This window comes from Lithobates pipiens, unplaced genomic scaffold, assembly GCF_037356315.1.
Source record: "Lithobates pipiens isolate NorthernLeopardFrog02 unplaced genomic scaffold, aLitPip1_a1.2 Scaffold_55, whole genome shotgun sequence".
NCBI lineage: Eukaryota > Metazoa > Chordata > Amphibia > Anura > Ranidae > Lithobates > Lithobates pipiens.
This window is the reverse complement of record NW_027507877.1, coordinates 262,424-280,373: the sequence shown is the minus strand read 5'-3', so window position 1 is coordinate 280,373 and position 17,950 is coordinate 262,424. Positions and strand designations below refer to the sequence as shown.

At 49.2% G+C, this 17,950-nt stretch overlaps 1 protein-coding gene across 1 annotated transcript in view; it reads left to right on the top strand.

Moving 5' to 3' along the window:
- Positions 1-17,950, top strand: part of LOC143957727 (killer cell lectin-like receptor subfamily B member 1A) — a 41,482-nt gene that overhangs the window by 17,617 nt on the left and 5,915 nt on the right. Inside the window, exon 3 of the mRNA XM_077467429.1 lies at positions 1,890-2,038. Coding sequence (XP_077323555.1) covers positions 1,890-2,038 — 149 coding nt within the window. The remainder of the gene's footprint in view (positions 1-1,889; positions 2,039-17,950) is intronic.

Genomic DNA, 17,950 nt, shown 5'->3' with positions numbered 1-17,950 from the left:
GGGTGGCATTGTGGATACCAAAATGGTCTAAATATGTGCCATGTCCCTTTAATTTGGAAATAATAGTAAAGACTCGGTACTTGGACTTTATAGGCACTGAGGTACACAATATTAATATTTTAAAATGTTTTTATTATAAATTGATTAAAAGATGAAAAACAATCAAACAAACAATTAAAAAGCTTTGCAAAGTAGAGGTTGCCTAGATACTGATACCACACAGAACAGATGGTTTCTCTATCAGTCTTGGTGGGAGTTGGTCATGTTAGGCAGTAGCTTGGCTCTATATTTTACGCATATATATATATATATATACGCTTCGTCAGGAGCTTAGGCATACGTTAGTGCACTCGTCATCACATAAGGTTTGGCAATGAGGTAGGTATCAAGGTAAGTAAGTATCCAGGGATATGGCAGGTACGATAAGTACGTAGCATCAAAATGGTGACTGGTCCATAGCATTTATTCCCAATTAAACAGTGATTAAAGATTAGCACCATCTTGGAGTTGCAGGTTCGTGATCTACCCTTTCCCCACCCTATCATACTGTGGTAAACTATAAAGTGCAAGCACCAAGTCTTTACTATCACTACAGGCTTTTGGATTAGATGGTCTCCATACACACCATACATAAGAAGACGTTCTGCTTCACCTTCCACACACACCATGAGAGGCGGGAGAACTCACAGGACCCTGAAATATCACTTCAGGCCAGAATGATCTCTTCAAATAGAGAAGATATTTTTTTCTGAGAGCAGTAAGTTCCATTCCGCCCACTTAATGTGATCTACAGCCAGGTGAGAGGCCCTACACTGCCAGTGCTGGCATAACAGCAGCAGTAGCTTGAAACTTCCACTGAAGACCCAGCCACTGCACAGAGTTATTTTCCAATTACTACCAGAGTACTGCATTGGCATGGCCCTGGGACTCCTCCAGCTGCCCACCTGTGGTGCCATCCTTGGTATTCCTCCAGCTGCCCACCTGTGGTACCAGCCTTAGGATTCTCCCATCTGCCCACCTGTAGAACCAGCCCTAGGATTTTTCCAGCTGCCTGCCTGTGATGCCAGTTCTGGGACTCTTCCTCCAGCTGCCCACATGTGCTACCGGTCCTGGGATTCCTCCAGCTGCCTGCTTGTCGTACCAGCCCTGGGATTCCTCCAACTTTCTACCTGTGGCACCAACTCTGGTTTTCCTCCAGCTGCCCATCTGTGGTACCAGCCCTGGGATTCCTCCAGCTGCCTTCCTGTGGTGCCAGCCCTGGGATTCTACCAGCTGCCCACCTGTGGTGCCAGCCCTGGGATTACTCCAGCTGCCTTCCTGTGGTGCCAGCCCTGGGATTCTACCAGCTGCCCACCTGTGGTGCCAGCCCTGGGATTACTCCAACTGCATTCCTGTGGTGCCAGTCCTGGGACTCTTCCAGATGCCCGCCTGTGTTACCAACCTTGGGATTCCTCCAGTTGCTAAAGCAAATCCTCCCCGAATGTGTAATTTTCACCTATGGAATGATATTAGGCGCTTAGGATGCCCGCAGACTCCTGGGATTGATGAAGCCGATATCCCAGGAGTCAACGGATTAACATAATGATGTCACTCACCTAGGCGAGTGGTACTTTCAAATAATGAAAATAAAAAACAATAATATCCATTTATTAATGCACTATGGATGGGTATTACAATGGGGATAACTTTTGAAAATTGGTGAAGATCTGCTTTAATTATATAAACAGAACCTACAGCTGCCCTTACCAATATTCAAACACAAAAAAACATCCCAAAACAGATAAACCACAAAAGATATCAATACCTGTGAGATAAACCTACAGGTCCAGTGCTATTTTTCCATTTTCCTCTCTATCATTACTGACTGTCTCTATTATTCCATATTACAGAACGGTCTCCTAGATGTCTGAATCTCTGGATCACCATCAATGATAAATGTTATTTCTTCTCTGAGGACAAGAAGTCACGATCACTCAGTGATAAAGACTGTGGAGAACGTGACTCCAGACTGGCCCTGGTGAAGGAGGAGACCATACGGGTCAGTGTCGGGATCACCAGTTGTAGGGAGGGGGGAGGGGTGGAGAGCATCTGGTGTTCCATATATTGGGCTCCTGTATTGGAATCCTCTCCCTCTTAGATTAGTCTTGATCAGCATATTCTGTGGTGGGGCCCCAGCTATCAATGCGACTGTTAGATAATCAGTGTTTCTTGGACCAAAGAAACTTGATGTGATTGTAGCCGCATTAGTGCACTTGCAACAGAAACAACTGAGTAGTGTCCATATCATTTTTCGATGCAAGCTTTCGGGGTATTGTCCCCTTCTTCGAGGTCCCAGCAGTACTTAATTGTTTTGGAACAAATTTATTACCGAAAAACTGTAAAATTAAGGGATATCTCATGAGACTATAACGACCTAGATCACCGATAGAAAGAAGTTCATTGGAGAGAGTTCTTTATATATAAATGTAAATATGTATAGTTTATTAATATTTAGCTTGGGGCCTGTAAAGCTGCCATCATATCAGGATCAGAAGATCAGTTCTGAGTCCGTTACTCCATATATACAGTATATATTTATGATCAAGGACATAGAGATGTAGATGTAGCACTGCCCCCTAGAGGGCTGCCTTGATTTACCTGTTCATCTGCATCGCCCTGACCCAATGAACACTCCAACCCACCTGACACTCTGGGTTCAGACATCTTTTTGCAGGCACCTTTAAATGACACTCAACACAAGTCAAATACATATACAGTGCTGTGAAAAAAGTATTTGCCTCTTCCTATTTTTTTTTCTTTTTTTTGCCATATTTTTCACACTTAAATTATTCAAATAATAAAAAAAAAATATTACACAAAGATAATCTGAATAAATCCAATATGCAGTTTATAAATTTTTATTTCATTTATTAAGGGGAAAAAAATCTGCCTGGCCATATGTGAAAAAGTAATTGCCCCCTCCCATGCTGAATCATGAATTTTTTGGAAAGCTGAGGTGAGCGGGGTCAGGTGACGAGTGGCCCCGCCCTCCTAATATAAGAAACGTCAGCGCTGGGATCTACGCAGTATCTCCGGAATGGAGAAAGAAGATGGATGTATGGACAGCGCTGGACTGAGAGATCCCCCGTCGCTGGATATGATCATCCATCGCTGGACCCCGGAGATCCGTCGCTGGATAGCAAGAGTGTATTACCACCGCTGGAATTTTTTTTTTATTTTTTTTATTTTTAGTAAAGACATTTTTCAAAAGTGTGTTTGTCTTATTCAACCATTTTTACACTTTCTTTGTGAAATGGTAGGGGTACTTTTGTACCCCCTTACCATTTCAAACAGGGGGGGGCCGGGATCTGGGGGTCCCCTTGTTAAAGGGGGCTTCCAGATTCTGATAAGAGCCCCGCCCGCAGACCCTCACAACCACCGGCCAGGGTTGTGAGGATGAGGCCCTTGTCCTCATCAACATGGGGACAAGGTGCTTTGAGGGGTCACAGACCCCCAAAGCATCCTCCCAATGTTGAGGGTATGTGGCCTGGTACGGTTCAGGAGGGAGGGGGGGCGCTCTCTCGTCCCCCCCTCTTTTCCTGCAGCCTGCCAGGTTGCGTGCTCGGATAAAGGGTCTGATATGGATTTTTAGGGGGACCCCACGTCAATTTTTTTTTATTTGATGTGGGGTTCCCCTTAATATCCATTTCAGACCTGAAGGGTCTGGTATGGATATTTAGGGGGACCCCCGCGTCAATTTTTTTTTTTAATTTGACACGGGGTTCCCCTTAATATCCATGTCAGACCTGAAGGGCCTGGTAATTGAATTTAGGGGAACCCCCACGCTTTTTTTTTAATTTTTTTTTATCAATGAATGAATGAATTGTCGGCTAATACAGAGAACACTCATTGAGCGTTCTCTGTATTAAGGGAGCCGACAATTTAGCCGCAAGTGATTTTAAAATACTTTTTTTCCTGCAGAAATGACACTTTGTGCAGCGACAGTTCTAAGTTCTAATTTCTACGAAATTTAAAGGAATATTACACTTTTATTGTTTCACTTTAATCATTATTAAAATCACTGCTCCTGAAAAAACTGCAGCTTTTAAAACTTTTTTTTGCATTGATACATGTCCCCTGGGGCAGGACCCGGGTCCCCAAACACTTTTTAGGACAGTAACCTGCATATTACCCTTTAAAATTATCACTTTAGATTTCTCCCATAGACTTGTATAGGGTGTTCCGGCTTTTCGAATTTGCAGCGAACAGCCCAAACAGGCAATGTTCGAGTCGAACATGAGTTCGACTCAAACTCGAAGCTCATCCCTATTCTTAAATATTCTAAGTGGAATGTGTTGCATATGACAGTCTTGGCAATCTTGTAAGTATATGTGCCATACACATATTTATAGTATTACTAATGTATGTTACTATTTCTGTATATATATCTAAACTTCGCGCCGGTAGGATTTCCAGGAACAGCCTCAACTTTCAGTGGTTATATCTGAATGATACCTGAGGCCACAGACATCATTCAGATATTGTCATTTTCAGCCGGCGATTCCCTGCACCATAAGAATGATCATAGAGGCTATTCCGCCGCTTGATCGTCCTTGCGGGCGGTGGGAGGGGACTCCCCCCTCCCGCCGCCCTCCGGTGCTTCTACCGACTCACCGCTTCCATCGGTGAGTCGGTCACGGAATCCGCTGGCCCCCGGATGATACCATAGAGATTTCCGGCGGACCAGACGGTCCCCGGAGTCTCTATGATCGTTCGGAGGCCGGGCGTGATGTTATGACGTCACGCCCGGCCTCTGCATTCAAAATAACGGCGCCACCTTGGCTGGGAAGTCGTGATCGTTTTTTGTTTTTTTACTTTAGGCTTCCCAGCCTAGAGGTGAGATATGGGGTCTTATTGACCCCCAAATCTCACTGTAAATATGTCCGATCGTGCCATATTCCTATCACAAGGGATGTTTACATTCCTTGTAATAGGAATAAAAGTAATCAAATTTTTTTTTTTTTTTTTTTAAGTGTCAAACAAAAAAAAAAAAGGTAAAATTAACAATAAAAAATAAAATAAAAAAATTAAAGCGCCCCTGTCCCCATGAGCTCGTACGCAGAAGCGAACGCATACGTAAGACCCGCCCACATATGAAAACGGTGTGCAAACCACACATGTGAGGTATCGCCGCGAACGTTAGAGCGAGAGCAATAATTCTAGCACTAGACCTCCTCTGTAACACAAAAACATGTAACCAGTAGGGATGAGTTTCGTGTTCGAGTCGAACATACGTTCGACTCAAACATCGGCTGTTCGCCCGTTCGGCGAATTCCCAACGTTATGGGCCGTTCGCGCCAAATTCGTGTGGCACTCACGGCCCACAATGCACTGCATCATCGCAGTGCATTTATGGCTCATGATTGGCCAAGCATGCACTGTGACCCCGCATGCTTGGCCAATCACAGCGCCAGCAGCGAGGAGAGCCATGATTGGCCACAGGCAGGATGCCTGTGGCCAATCATAGCTCAGGCTGTGTAGTACACGCCCCACACTATATAAGGCCGCCAGCGCGGCGGCCTTGTGTAGTGTGTTGGCGTCTGAAGCAGTTAGTGGGTGTTCTGTGTACCTTCAACACAGTACACACCGATCGTTTTTGGCCGATTTTCGTTCTTGCTCTTCTGTAGTGGTTGTTGTCTGCTTGCCCTGACCGCAGTATACACCGCTATATTCACCTAACCTTTATAGCTAGTGATCTATCTTTTATAATAGAGCTTGCAGTCAGTAGTGTTAGGAGCTTGTGCGTGCTGTCTGCGTGCTCTGTACCCAGTACACACCGCCAGTGGCGGAACTACCGCCATAGCAGCACATGCGGGCGCTATGGGGCCCGCAGTCAAATGGGGCCCGGTGAGGACAGGCGCTATGGCTCCGCGGGAGATAGCGGGCGGCTCCGCGGGTGGCCCGAGGGCAGTCCGCGGCTCCGCGGGTGGTCCGCGGGCGGCTCCGCGGGTGAGAGCTGGCGGTCCGCGGGCGGCATTCGGGTAGTCCGCGGCTCTGCGGGTGGACCGCGGGCGGCTCCGCGGGTGAGAGCGGGCAGTCCGCGGGTCCGCGGGGGGCTCCACGGGTCCGCGGGGGGCTCCGCGGGTGATAGTGGGAGGCAGATGAGAGTGGCCGGTCCGCTGGTGAGAGAGTGGGCGTGAGCGGGCTGGCCAATCAGGGAGCTGACGGGAGAGGGAGCATAGAGATGACATCATCTCTCGCCGCCCTCTCATCCCTGCAGTGCAGTTCCCCCCTCACTGTGCAGGCAGCCAGGAAGCAGAGAGATGACATTATCTCTCTGCTGCCTGACTGATAATCTGCTGCCTGACTCTGTGACACAGCAGGAAAGTGGCAGAGCAAGTGACAATCCATAATGTGTGGCAGGCAACGTGGCAAGTGACAACCCAGGACGTGGCAAGTGACAATCCGTAACGTGTGGCAGGTGACGTGGCAAGTGAAAATCCATGACGTGGCAAATGACAATCCATAATGTGTGGCAGGCAACGTGGCAAGTGACAACCAGGGACGTGGCAAGTGACAATCCGTAACGTGTGGCAGGTGACATGGCAAGTGACAACCTGGATGTGGCAAGTGACAATCCGTAACATGTGGCAGGTGACGTGGCAAGTGAAAATCCGTGACGTGACAAGTGACAATCCGTAATGTGTGGCAGGTGACGTGGCAAGTGACAACCTGGGACGTGCAAGTGACAATCCATAATGTGTGGCAAGTGACAATCTAGGATGTGGTAAGTGACAATCTGTAATGTGTGGCAATCTAGGACGTGGCAAGTGACAATCCGTAATGTGTGGCAGGTGACGTGGCAAGTGACAACCTGGATGTGGCAAGTGACAATCTGTAACATGTGGCAGGTGACGTGGCAAGTGAAAATCCGTGACGTGACAATCCGTAATGTGTGGCAGGTGACGTGGCAAGTGACAACCCGGGACGTGCAAGTGACAATCCATAATGTGTGGCAAGTGACAATCTAGGATGTGGTAAGTGACAATCTGTAATGTGTGGCAATCTAGGATGTGGCAAGTGACAATCCGTAATGTGTGGCAGGTGACGTGGCAAGTGACAACCTGGATGTGGCAAGTGACAATCCGTAACATGTGGCAGGTGACGTGGCAAGTGAAAATCCGTGATGTGACAAGTGACAATTCGTAACATGTGGCAGGTGACGTGGCAAGTGAAAATCCGTGATGTGACAAGTGACAATCCGTAATGTGTGGCAGGTGACGTGGCAAGTGACAATCCGTAATGTGTGGCAGGTGACGTGGCAAGTGACAACCCGAGACGTGGCAAGTGACAATCTAGGACATGGCAAGTGACAATCCGTAATGTGTGGCAGGTAATGTGGCAAGTGACAATCCGGGACTTGGCAAGTGGACAATCCGCAACATGTGGCAGGTGACATTCTGCAACGTGTGACAAGTGACAATCTGCATCTGGTGGCAGGCGACGTGGCAAGTGGACAATCTGCAATGTGTAGCAGGTGATGTGACAAGTGACAATCCTTAATGTGTGGCAAGTGACAATCCAGGACGTGGCAAGTTACAATCCATAATGTGTGGCAAGTGACGTGGCAAGTGACAATCCAGGACGTGGCATGTGACAATCCATAATGTGTGGCAAGTGACAATCCAGGACGTGGCAAGTGACAATCCATAATGTGTGGCAAGTGACAATCCATAATGTGTGGCAAGTGACAATCCAGGACGTGGCAAGTGACAATCCATAATGTGTGGCAGGTGACTTGGCAAGTGACAATCCGCAACATGTGGTAGGTGACATTTCGCAACGTGTGACAAGTTACAATCTGCATCTGGTGGCAGGCGATGATGGCAAGTGACACGCTCAGGGATCCCACTGATTTTGCATTATGGTGAGTTGAACTATTTCATTTTATATAACAGAACAGAAATTGGTTAGAAGGCCTGGAGGTCAGCAATGTGTTCCCTCCAGGGGCTGCATAGAGTATACTGCATACTTTGTTGTTCAAAATTAATATAAGCCGTTGCCTGGGTACTGTGCCACATGGGTGTGGTAGTCTGTTGTTTAATGGCATTAGTTAATTTTTTTTGGTGGGGGGGGGCCCATACAACATTTTGCTATGGGGCCCTGTGATTTCTAGTTATGCCCCTGCACACCGCTATATCCGCCTACATAGCTCTTCTCTATTTGAGCCATCTGCCATCTGCAGGAGTTATTGGAAGTTGTGTGTGCCTCCAGCACAGCACAGTATACATCTGTATATACCCCTTTATCTCTGGTGTTCTATAATAAAGGCATCTGCAGGAGTTAGTGGGTGTTGTGTGCCTCCAGCACAATATACACCTGTATCTACCCTTTATTGCTGTTCTCTAATAGAGCCATCTGCAGGGCTTAGTGGGTGTTGTGTGACTCAATTACAGTATACCCCTTTATCTCTGGTGTTCTGTAATAAAGGCATCTGCAGGAGTTAGTGGGTGTTGTGTGCCTCCAGCACAATATAAACTACCCAACTGCTGTTTTACCCAACTCCCTTCAGGCCATTACCATGTCTGGAAGGCCAGCAAGGAGAGGCAGACAGGCGCGAGCCGATAAAAGAGGGCAAGCAGGCTCTGTGTCTAGAGACAACAGTGCTGGTTGTGGACGCGGTGCATTGTCATCAGCACGTGGCCATGGGACACGCTTGTCCTTCTTTTCGGCAGCTGGACATGTTGAACCGCAACATGCCAACGACTTGGTAGAGTGGATGACCAAGCCCTCTTCATCCTCCTCATCCTCTCTCACCCAGGCTCAGGGTACTAGCAAAGCAGCTGCCAACGCATCGTCTTCCCTCGTCTCAATGTCATCATCAGTCACTCCTTCCCTAGACCCACCACGTCCTCCTGAGGAGTCCCCTGAACTCTTTGAGCACAGTGTTGGGTACATGCTCCAGGAGGATGCCCAGTGTTTTGTAGGCTCTGATGATGATACTCAGCTAGAGGAAGGCAGTAGCGTGAGCGCAGAGAGAGGGGATGCTCAAGAAGGACAGCAATCTGGCAGTCATGTTCCACAAGCTGCAGCATATTGCCAGGTTTGCTCCAGTGATGAAGGGGGAGGGGATGATGAGGGCACTGACTCCACGTGGGAACCTGGTAGGAGAGAGGAGGAGGAGGAGGCCCATGTCTAACGAGGCAGGATGCCCTCCGGGGGCCAGCTTAGGGGCAGCACACCGACTGAATCACACCACAGAGCTCCGCCTGTGCAGGGCGCTGCCTCTGCGCGTTATTCTAAAAGTTCTTTGGTGTGGGCCTTTTTTGAGACGAGTGCATCAGATCGCACCGCTGCTATTTGCAACATATGTCTCAAGTGTATCTCGCATGGCCAAAACATCAGCCGCTTGGGCACCACATGCTTGACCAGACATATGTTGACCTGCCATGCAGCTCGTTGGCAAGCGTACCTCAAAGACCCACACCAAAGAACAAAGCGGACCTCTCCTTGCTCCTCATCAGCTGGGATCTCCAAACCCACTAGACCTTCAGTCCTCTCTGAAACCTGCTCTGAGAGGACTGAAGGTGTAGAATTAGGTGTGTCACAGCCAAGTGCTTCCGGGCACTCTGCTAGCAGTACACCCACGTCCGATTATAGCAGGCAAATGTCCCTGCCCCAGCTGCTGGACCGTCAAAAGAAGTTCACTCCCAGCCATCCACATGCCCAGCGGTTGAATGCTAGCTTGGCTAAATTGCTAGCACTTCAACTGCTGCCTTTTCAGTTGGTAGACTCGGCCCCCTTCCGTGAGTTTTTACAATGTGCGGTTCCTCAGTGGCAGGTCCCCAAACGCCACTTTTTGTCACGGAAGGCAATTCCGGGTCTCTACCGGCATGTGGAAGGCAATGTCCTTGCCTCCCTGGACAGGGCGGTCAGCGGTAAGGTGCATATTACCGCTGACTCATGGTCCAGCAGGCATGGACAGGGACGTTACCTGTCGTCTTTCACAGCCCATTGGGTCACTCTTCTGGCAGCTGGGAAGGATGCAGGACAAGGTGCAGTAGTGTTGGAGGTTGTTCCGCCACCACGCCTCCAAAATGCTACTATTGGTTGTGACACACCTCTCTCCTCCACCCCCTCCTCTTCTTCTTCCTCCATGGCCTCTTCCAGTGCTCTGTCCTCAGAACCAATGGTGCTCCGTAGGCGTTTCAGGGGCTACGCAAGTACGCAGGCAAAACGATGCCATGCCGTGCTTGCGCTGGTTTGTTTGGGGGACAGGAGCCACACTGGGGCAGATGTTTTGTCAGCTCTGCAGGGGCAGGCCGAGAGGTGGTTGACGCCACGCCAGCTTAAGCCAGGAATGGTGGTTTGCGACAATGGCACCAACCTCCTCTCCGCCCTCCGACAGGGACAACTGACCCATGTGCCCTGTGTAGCTCACTTCCTTAACCTGGTGGTGCAGTGGTTCTTGGGCAGGTACCCGGGCTTACAGGATGTCCTGAAGCAGGCCAGGAAAGTCTGTGTGCATTTCCGCCGATCATTTAATGCCTGTGCTCGGCTGGCTGAGCTCCAAAAGGAGTTGAACCTGCCCAAGAACCGCCTTATATGTGACATGCCCACAAGGTGGAACTCAACGTTGGCCATGCTGCAGTGGCTGCACGCGCAGCAGAGGGCCATCAATGAGTACCTGTGCGACTACGGCACCAGGACAGGGTCAGGGGAGCTCGGTTTTTTTTTCACCACGCCAGTGGGGCATGATCAGGGATGCATGCACTGTCCTGTCACCGTTTGAGGAGGCCACAAGGATGGTGAGCAGTGACAGTGCATGCATCAGTGACACTGTACCTCTTGTCCACCTCTTGGAGCATACGCTGCGTGGAATAATGGACAGGGCACTTGAGGCAGAACAGAGGCAGGAAGAGGAGGACTTCCTTGCCTCTCAAGGCCCCCTTTATCCAGACAGTGTTCCTGCTGTCCCACCCATCACACAGGAAGAGGAGGAGGAGGAGGAAGAGGAGGAGGAGGATGATTGTGTCAGCATGGAGGTGGAGGCTGGCACTCAGCATCAGCAGCAGCAGCAGCAGCAGTCTTGTAGAGATGATTTACAGTCCCAAGAAACACGTGAACTTGTACGTGGCTGGGAGGAGGTAGCTGCGGATCATGTTGTCCTTAGTGACCCAGAGGACTCCGCACCGAATGTCTCAGCTAACCTACGCTGCATGGCCTCCCTGATCCTGCAAAGCCTGCGGAAGGATCCTCGTATTCTTCGGATCAAGGAGAGGGACCATTACTGGCTGGCCACTCTCCTTGATCCACGGTACAAGGGTAAGGTTGCCGACCTTATCTTGCCATCGCAGAGGGGAGGTTACAAACTCCTGGTCCTGGACAACGTGTTGCTGAGGCATCGATCAGAAGGAGCGGTGGAGAAGGTGGCCGTCTGACTGATGCTTTCAGACAATTTTTTAGTCCGCAGCCCCAAGGTATGATCGGTTCCAGCAACCATCGCTAGCGTCTGATTTACATGGTGCAGGAATACCTAGGGGCAAGGTCAGACTTGGACACCTTTCCCACCGAAAATCCTCTGGCTTACTGGGTCTTGAGGATGGATCACTGGCCAGAGCTTGCACAGTATGCAATTGAGCTACTGGCCTGTCCTGCATCCAGCGTTCTTTCGGAACGCACCTTCAGTGCTGCTGGTGGCTTTGTTACTGATCACAGGGTGCGCCAGTCCACCGAATCAGTTGATCGACTGACCTTCATCAAGATGAATCAGTCTTGGATCACCCACAGCTACCAAGCACCTGAAGCTGATGTAACAGAATAATTTTTTTTGAAATATCACATCCCTTCAAGACTGCCTATGCTGATGCTGAGTGACTGTCCTGTTATGTTGATTGTCTATCCTCTTCCTCCTCCGCTGATATGTTGGAAGAACATTTCTGGTTCTGGGTGATGCCATCAGCCCAATTTTTCTGCCCCTGTTTAACAGGGGTGTTTAAGTACAATTTTTGATGCAATGCTTTGCAGCAGGGCTAATTCCTGCAATAAAACTAGAGTATATGGGAGAGGTTGCAGTGTTGTGGCACCAGCACCAGTGCCTAAGGCCCAATTTTTCTGCCCCTGTTTAACAGGGACATGTAATTACAATTCTTGATATAATATTTCACAGGAGGGCCCGTTCCTGTGCCCACCCAGAGTAACTGTGAGGACTTATAGTGTTGTGGCACCAGCACCACAACCACCAAAGGTCAATTTTTCTACCACTGTTCAACAATGGCATGTAATTACAATTCTTGATATAATCGTTCACAGCAGGGCGCTCAAGCGCCCACCAAGAGTCACTTTGAGGGCTTACAATGTTGTGGCAAAACCAACACCTTGTTCCGCCATTTCTGCAGAGTATATAGGGCAGACCCCTACTTTCAAACATCCAACTTACAAATGTCTCCTACTTGCAAACGGAAGGAGAAAACAGCAAGTAAGATGAAAAAAGACGGACGACAAAACAAATTATACAGGGGTGATAACCCTTCCCTATGTTTTCCAAAAAGCTTAAAAACAGTTTGACTGGAGCTACACTTTAAAAATGTACCAGTTCAAAATTACAAACAGATTCTACTTAACACTAGTGATGGCCGAACGGTTCGCCCGGCGGTCGTTTCGCGGCGAATTTCCGACATTCGCGGTCCGCACGTTCGAACGCCTTTTTCCGTCGTTCGCCGCGGCGGACTTACGTGTTTAATGTATACAAGAACTTTAACCTTTGGTGACACGTTTATCATGTGATACAGGACAGCCAATTGAGACATGACAGCACATGGACACTTGTACATTCCCCCTAACCTATAAATACACCCGATCCGGTGGCCATTTTACATTCTTTCTTCTGTTAAGATAGGGACAGGTTCCTGTGTGGAGTAGGGAGAGATAAACCACTAGCTATTTGGTACACAAAAGTTCTTTTCAGGACTGGTATAGGTGTTAGGTGTTGATAGGTTTGCTGTGCTGCTGATTCTTGCAGCAGCCTGAGTGTCTTTTGTTAGTTTAGAGAAAGGGAAAGGACGGTGTATGCTACAGGGACAGCCAGATTAGTCTTTCATCATCATCATCATCATCATCATCATTAGCTGTTACTATCAAGGTCCACAAAAGAGCTGTTCCAGTAACCACTAATCGTTCTCTTTTTTTGCCAATTTGTATAGGGACAGGAAGGAAGCAGTGTTGTCAGGCAGTGAGGGTAATTTTAAAGACTTGCTGTTATTATTAGTTCCACAAAGGTTCTTTTCAGGACTGGTATCAGTGGTACAGTAATAGGCTTGTACATGTATAATATTCTTTCTTCCAAATATAGAAAGGATATTATACTTGACTGCTGCCCTTCTGCTGCAGTCTGCTAAACATTCACAACTCACTTGTTCCACAAAAGTTCTTATAAGGACTGGTAACTTGGTATAGGGTGCTACGGTACATAGGCTTGAGTGCGGTACAGTCTGCTGTTCTGTAAGGACCGCTATCGGTCCACAATAGATAGGGTTGACGTGCACCACTGCTGACCGCTGCCCTATACTGCAGCAGTCCTTCAGCGGTATAGGGACTGACGTACAGTCTGCTAATCACTAACACACAACCTGCTTGTTCCACAAAAGTTCTTATAAGGACTGGTAACTTGGTATAGGGTGCTACGGTACATAGGCTTGAGTGCGGTACAGTCTGCTGTTCTGTAAGGACCGCTATCGGTCCACAATAGATAGGGTTGACGTGCACCACTGCTGACCGCTGCCCTATACTGCAGCAGTCCTTCAGCGGTATAGGGACTGACGTACAGTCTGCTAAACACTAATACACAACCTGCTTGGTCCACAAAAGTTCTTATAAGGACTGGTAACTTGGTATAGGGTGCTACGGTACATAGGCTTGAGTGCGGTACAGTCTGCTGTTCTGTAAGGACCGCTATCGGTCCACAATAGATAGGGTTGACGTGCACCACTGCTGACCGCTGCCCTATACTGCAGCAGTCCTTCAGCGGTATAGGGACTGACGTACAGTCTGCTAAACACTAATACACAACCTGCTTGGTCCACAAAAGTTCTTATAAGGACTGGTAACTTGGTATAGGGTGCTACGGTACATAGGCTTGAGTGCGGTACAGTCTGCTGTTCTGTAAGGACCGCTATCGGTCCACAATAGATAGGGTTGACGTGCACCACTGCTGACCGCTCACCTATACTGCAGCAGTCCTTCAGCGGTATAGGGACTGACGTACAGTCTGCTAATCACTAACACACAACCTGCTTGTTCCACAAAAGTTCTTATAAGGACTGGTAACTTGGTATAGGGTGCTACGGTACATAGGCTTGAGTGCGGTACAGTCTGCTGTTCTGTAAGGACCGCTATCGGTCCACAATAGATAGGGTTGACGTGCACCACTGCTGACCGCTGCCCTATACTGCAGCAGTCCTTCAGCGGTATAGGGACTGACGTACAGTCTGCTAAACACTAACACACAACCTGCTTGGTCCACAAAAGTTCTTATAAGGACTGGTAACTTGGTATAGGGTGCTACGGTACATAGGCTTGAGTGCGGTACAGTCTGCTGTTCTGTAAGGACCGCTATCGGTCCACAATAGATAGGGTTGACGTGCACCACTGCTGACCGCTGCCCTATACTGCAGCAGTCCTTCAGCGGTATAGGGACTGACGTACAGTCTGCTAAACACTAATACACAACCTGCTTGGTCCACAAAAGTTCTTATAAGGACTGGTAACTTGGTATAGGGTGCTACGGTACATAGGCTTGAGTGCGGTACAGTCTGCTGTTCTGTAAGGACCGCTATCGGTCCACAATAGATAGGGTTGACGTGCACCACTGCTGACCGCTCACCTATACTGCAGCAGTCCTTCAGCGGTATAGGGACTGACGTACAGTCTGCTAATCACTAACACACAACCTGCTTGTTCCACAAAAGTTCTTATAAGGACTGGTAACTTGGTATAGGGTGCTACGGTACATAGGCTTGAGTGCGGTACAGTCTGCTGTTCTGTAAGGACCGCTATCGGTCCACAATAGATAGGGTTGACGTGCACCACTGCTGACCGCTGCCCTATACTGCAGCAGTCCTTCAGCGGTATAGGGACTGACGTACAGTCTGCTAAACACTAATACACAACCTGCTTGGTCCACAAAAGTTCTTATAAGGACTGGTAACTTGGTATAGGGTGCTACGGTACATAGGCTTGAGTGCGGTACAGTCTGCTGTTCTGTAAGGACCGCTATCGGTCCACAATAGATAGGGTTGACGTGCACCACTGCTGACCGCTGCCCTATACTGCAGCAGTCCTTCAGCGGTATAGGGACTGACGTACAGTCTGCTAAACACTAATACACAACCTGCTTGGTCCACAAAAGTTCTTATAAGGACTGGTAACTTGGTATAGGGTGCTACGGTACATAGGCTTGAGTGCGGTACAGTCTGCTGTTCTGTAAGGACCGCTATCGGTCCACAATAGATAGGGTTGACGTGCACCACTGCTGACCGCTCACCTATACTGCAGCAGTCCTTCAGCGGTATAGGGACTGACGTACAGTCTGCTAATCACTAACACACAACCTGCTTGTTCCACAAAAGTTCTTATAAGGACTGGTAACTTGGTATAGGGTGCTACGGTACATAGGCTTGAGTGCGGTACAGTCTGCTGTTCTGTAAGGACCGCTATCGGTCCACAATAGATAGGGTTGACGTGCACCACTGCTGACCGCTGCCCTATACTGCAGCAGTCCTTCAGCGGTATAGGGACTGACGTACAGTCTGCTAAACACTAATACACAACCTGCTTGGTCCACAAAAGTTCTTATAAGGACTGGTAACTTGGTATAGGGTGCTACGGTACATAGGCTTGAGTGCGGTACAGTCTGCTGTTCTGTAAGGACCGCTATCGGTCCACAATAGATAGGGTTGACGTGCACCACTGCTGACCGCTCACCTATACTGCAGCAGTCCTTCAGCGGTATAGGGACTAAGAGTTTTGTCACAGGGTCATTTAAAAAATGACATGCAGAGGAAGAGGCAGGCCCTTCCGCAGGGGTGGTAGGGGTAGGGCAGGAGCAACAGGCTTGAGCCAAAGTGGGAAGTTGCAGAAGGTGCGTTCAATTACTTTAAAGGATGCACCAGACTTGGTTGAGTGGCTCGCTCAGCCTTACTCTTCTGCACCCTCCTCATCCTCTCGATCTGCACCCTCTTCTTCACTCTCTGCTATGTGCACCCCCAAAGACACTACCACCAACAACACGACCACCACCACCACCACCACATACCTTCCGCTTGAGTCACTGGAATTATTTTCCGATCCATATCAAGAGGACATTTCTGATGCGCAGCCACTCTTGGTATTGGATCAGGAAGAGGAGGTAGCAACAAGCGCTACTCAGCAGTCTGACGCCAGTACCCAGATCAGCCCAAGGAGGAGGTTGGTCCCCGGTGTTGCTGCCTACTCTACTTATAGCGGTGGGGAAGGTGACGTTGATGATGACGTGTCTAGTGATGTCACGTGGGTGCCCACAAGAGAGGAAGAGGAGGGGAGTTCAGAGGGAGATATGGACCAGCAGATAGGGAGGAGAAGCAGCAATGACTTACATTGCACAGCAGGGACAAAGCAGACTGCAAATGTATCAGGAGCGAGTCATCGACCATGTACGGTCACATCTGGCGCTCCCAGGACACCGGCACATGGCTCCGCAGTGTGGGCTTTTTTTAACGTGTCCGCTGCTGACAATAGCGTTGCCATCTGCAATCTTTGCAGTCAACGCGTTAGTCGCGGTAAGCCCAATACTCACCTAGGGACGACCGCCTTAAGAAGGCACATGAGCAGCCATCACCGAGCCCAGTGGGAGCAACGGAACACACAAAGCCACACTGCAGGCTCTCACCGTCCAGCCTCGTCTTCTACTTCTCCTTCTCCTCTCTCCTCACAATTGTCCTCCACTCCACCTTCCATCACGCCAAGCTCACATTTTTCTGCAAAAAGGCAGGCTTCCGTGGGCCTAATGTTTGAGCGTAAAAAAATGATGACGCCGGATAACCCTCTTGCCCAACGGTTGGCGGCTGGCTTGTCAGAACTCATAGCCCGCCAACTACTGCCATATAAACTGGTGGACTCGGAGGCCTTTCGCAAATTTGTGGCCATTGGAACACCACAATGGAAGGTCCCAGGAAGGAAGTATTTCTCAGAGAAGGGCATCCCAGAGCTATATGGCCATGTTCAGCGGCAAGTGAATGTATCTCTGGCACACAGTGTCGGTGCCAAGATACATCTGACCACAGACACGTGGTCTAGCAAACACGGGCAGGGAAGGTATATCAGTTTTACTGCCCACTGGGTGAACCTTCTGACGGCCGTCAAGCATGTAACCCGTGGCACCCGTGTAGATTTGGTTTTACCGCCACGGATTGCATGCAGGCCTGACTCTTCTTCTCCTCCTCCTACTCCATCCTCCTCCCTCTCCTCCTCAGCTGCCTCCTCCTTTTCCGCTGCTAGCGTCTCTTCCACTGCACCGCCCAAGCTCCCCAGAACCTATTCCACATGCCAGGTGAGACGTTGCCATGCCGTGCTGCGTCTGTTGTGCCTGGAAGCAAAGAGCCACACTGGCCCGGCACTCCTTTCAGCTTTGCGTTCACAGGCAGATGAGTGGCTAACACCGCTCAATTTGACAGTTGGTAAAGTGGTGTGTGACAACGGTGCCAATCTGCTTAGCGCATTGAAACAGGGCAAAATCACGCACGTGCCGTGCATGGCACACGTCTTAAACTTGGTCGTGCAGCGATTCCTTGTCAAATACCCTGGGGTCCAGGACATCTTGCGGCAGGCAAGGAAAATCTCGGCCCATTTCAGAAGATCTTACACGGCCATGGCTCGCCTTGCTGACATTCAGCGGCGACACCATCTGCCGGTCAGACGTCTTATTTGCGATTGCCCG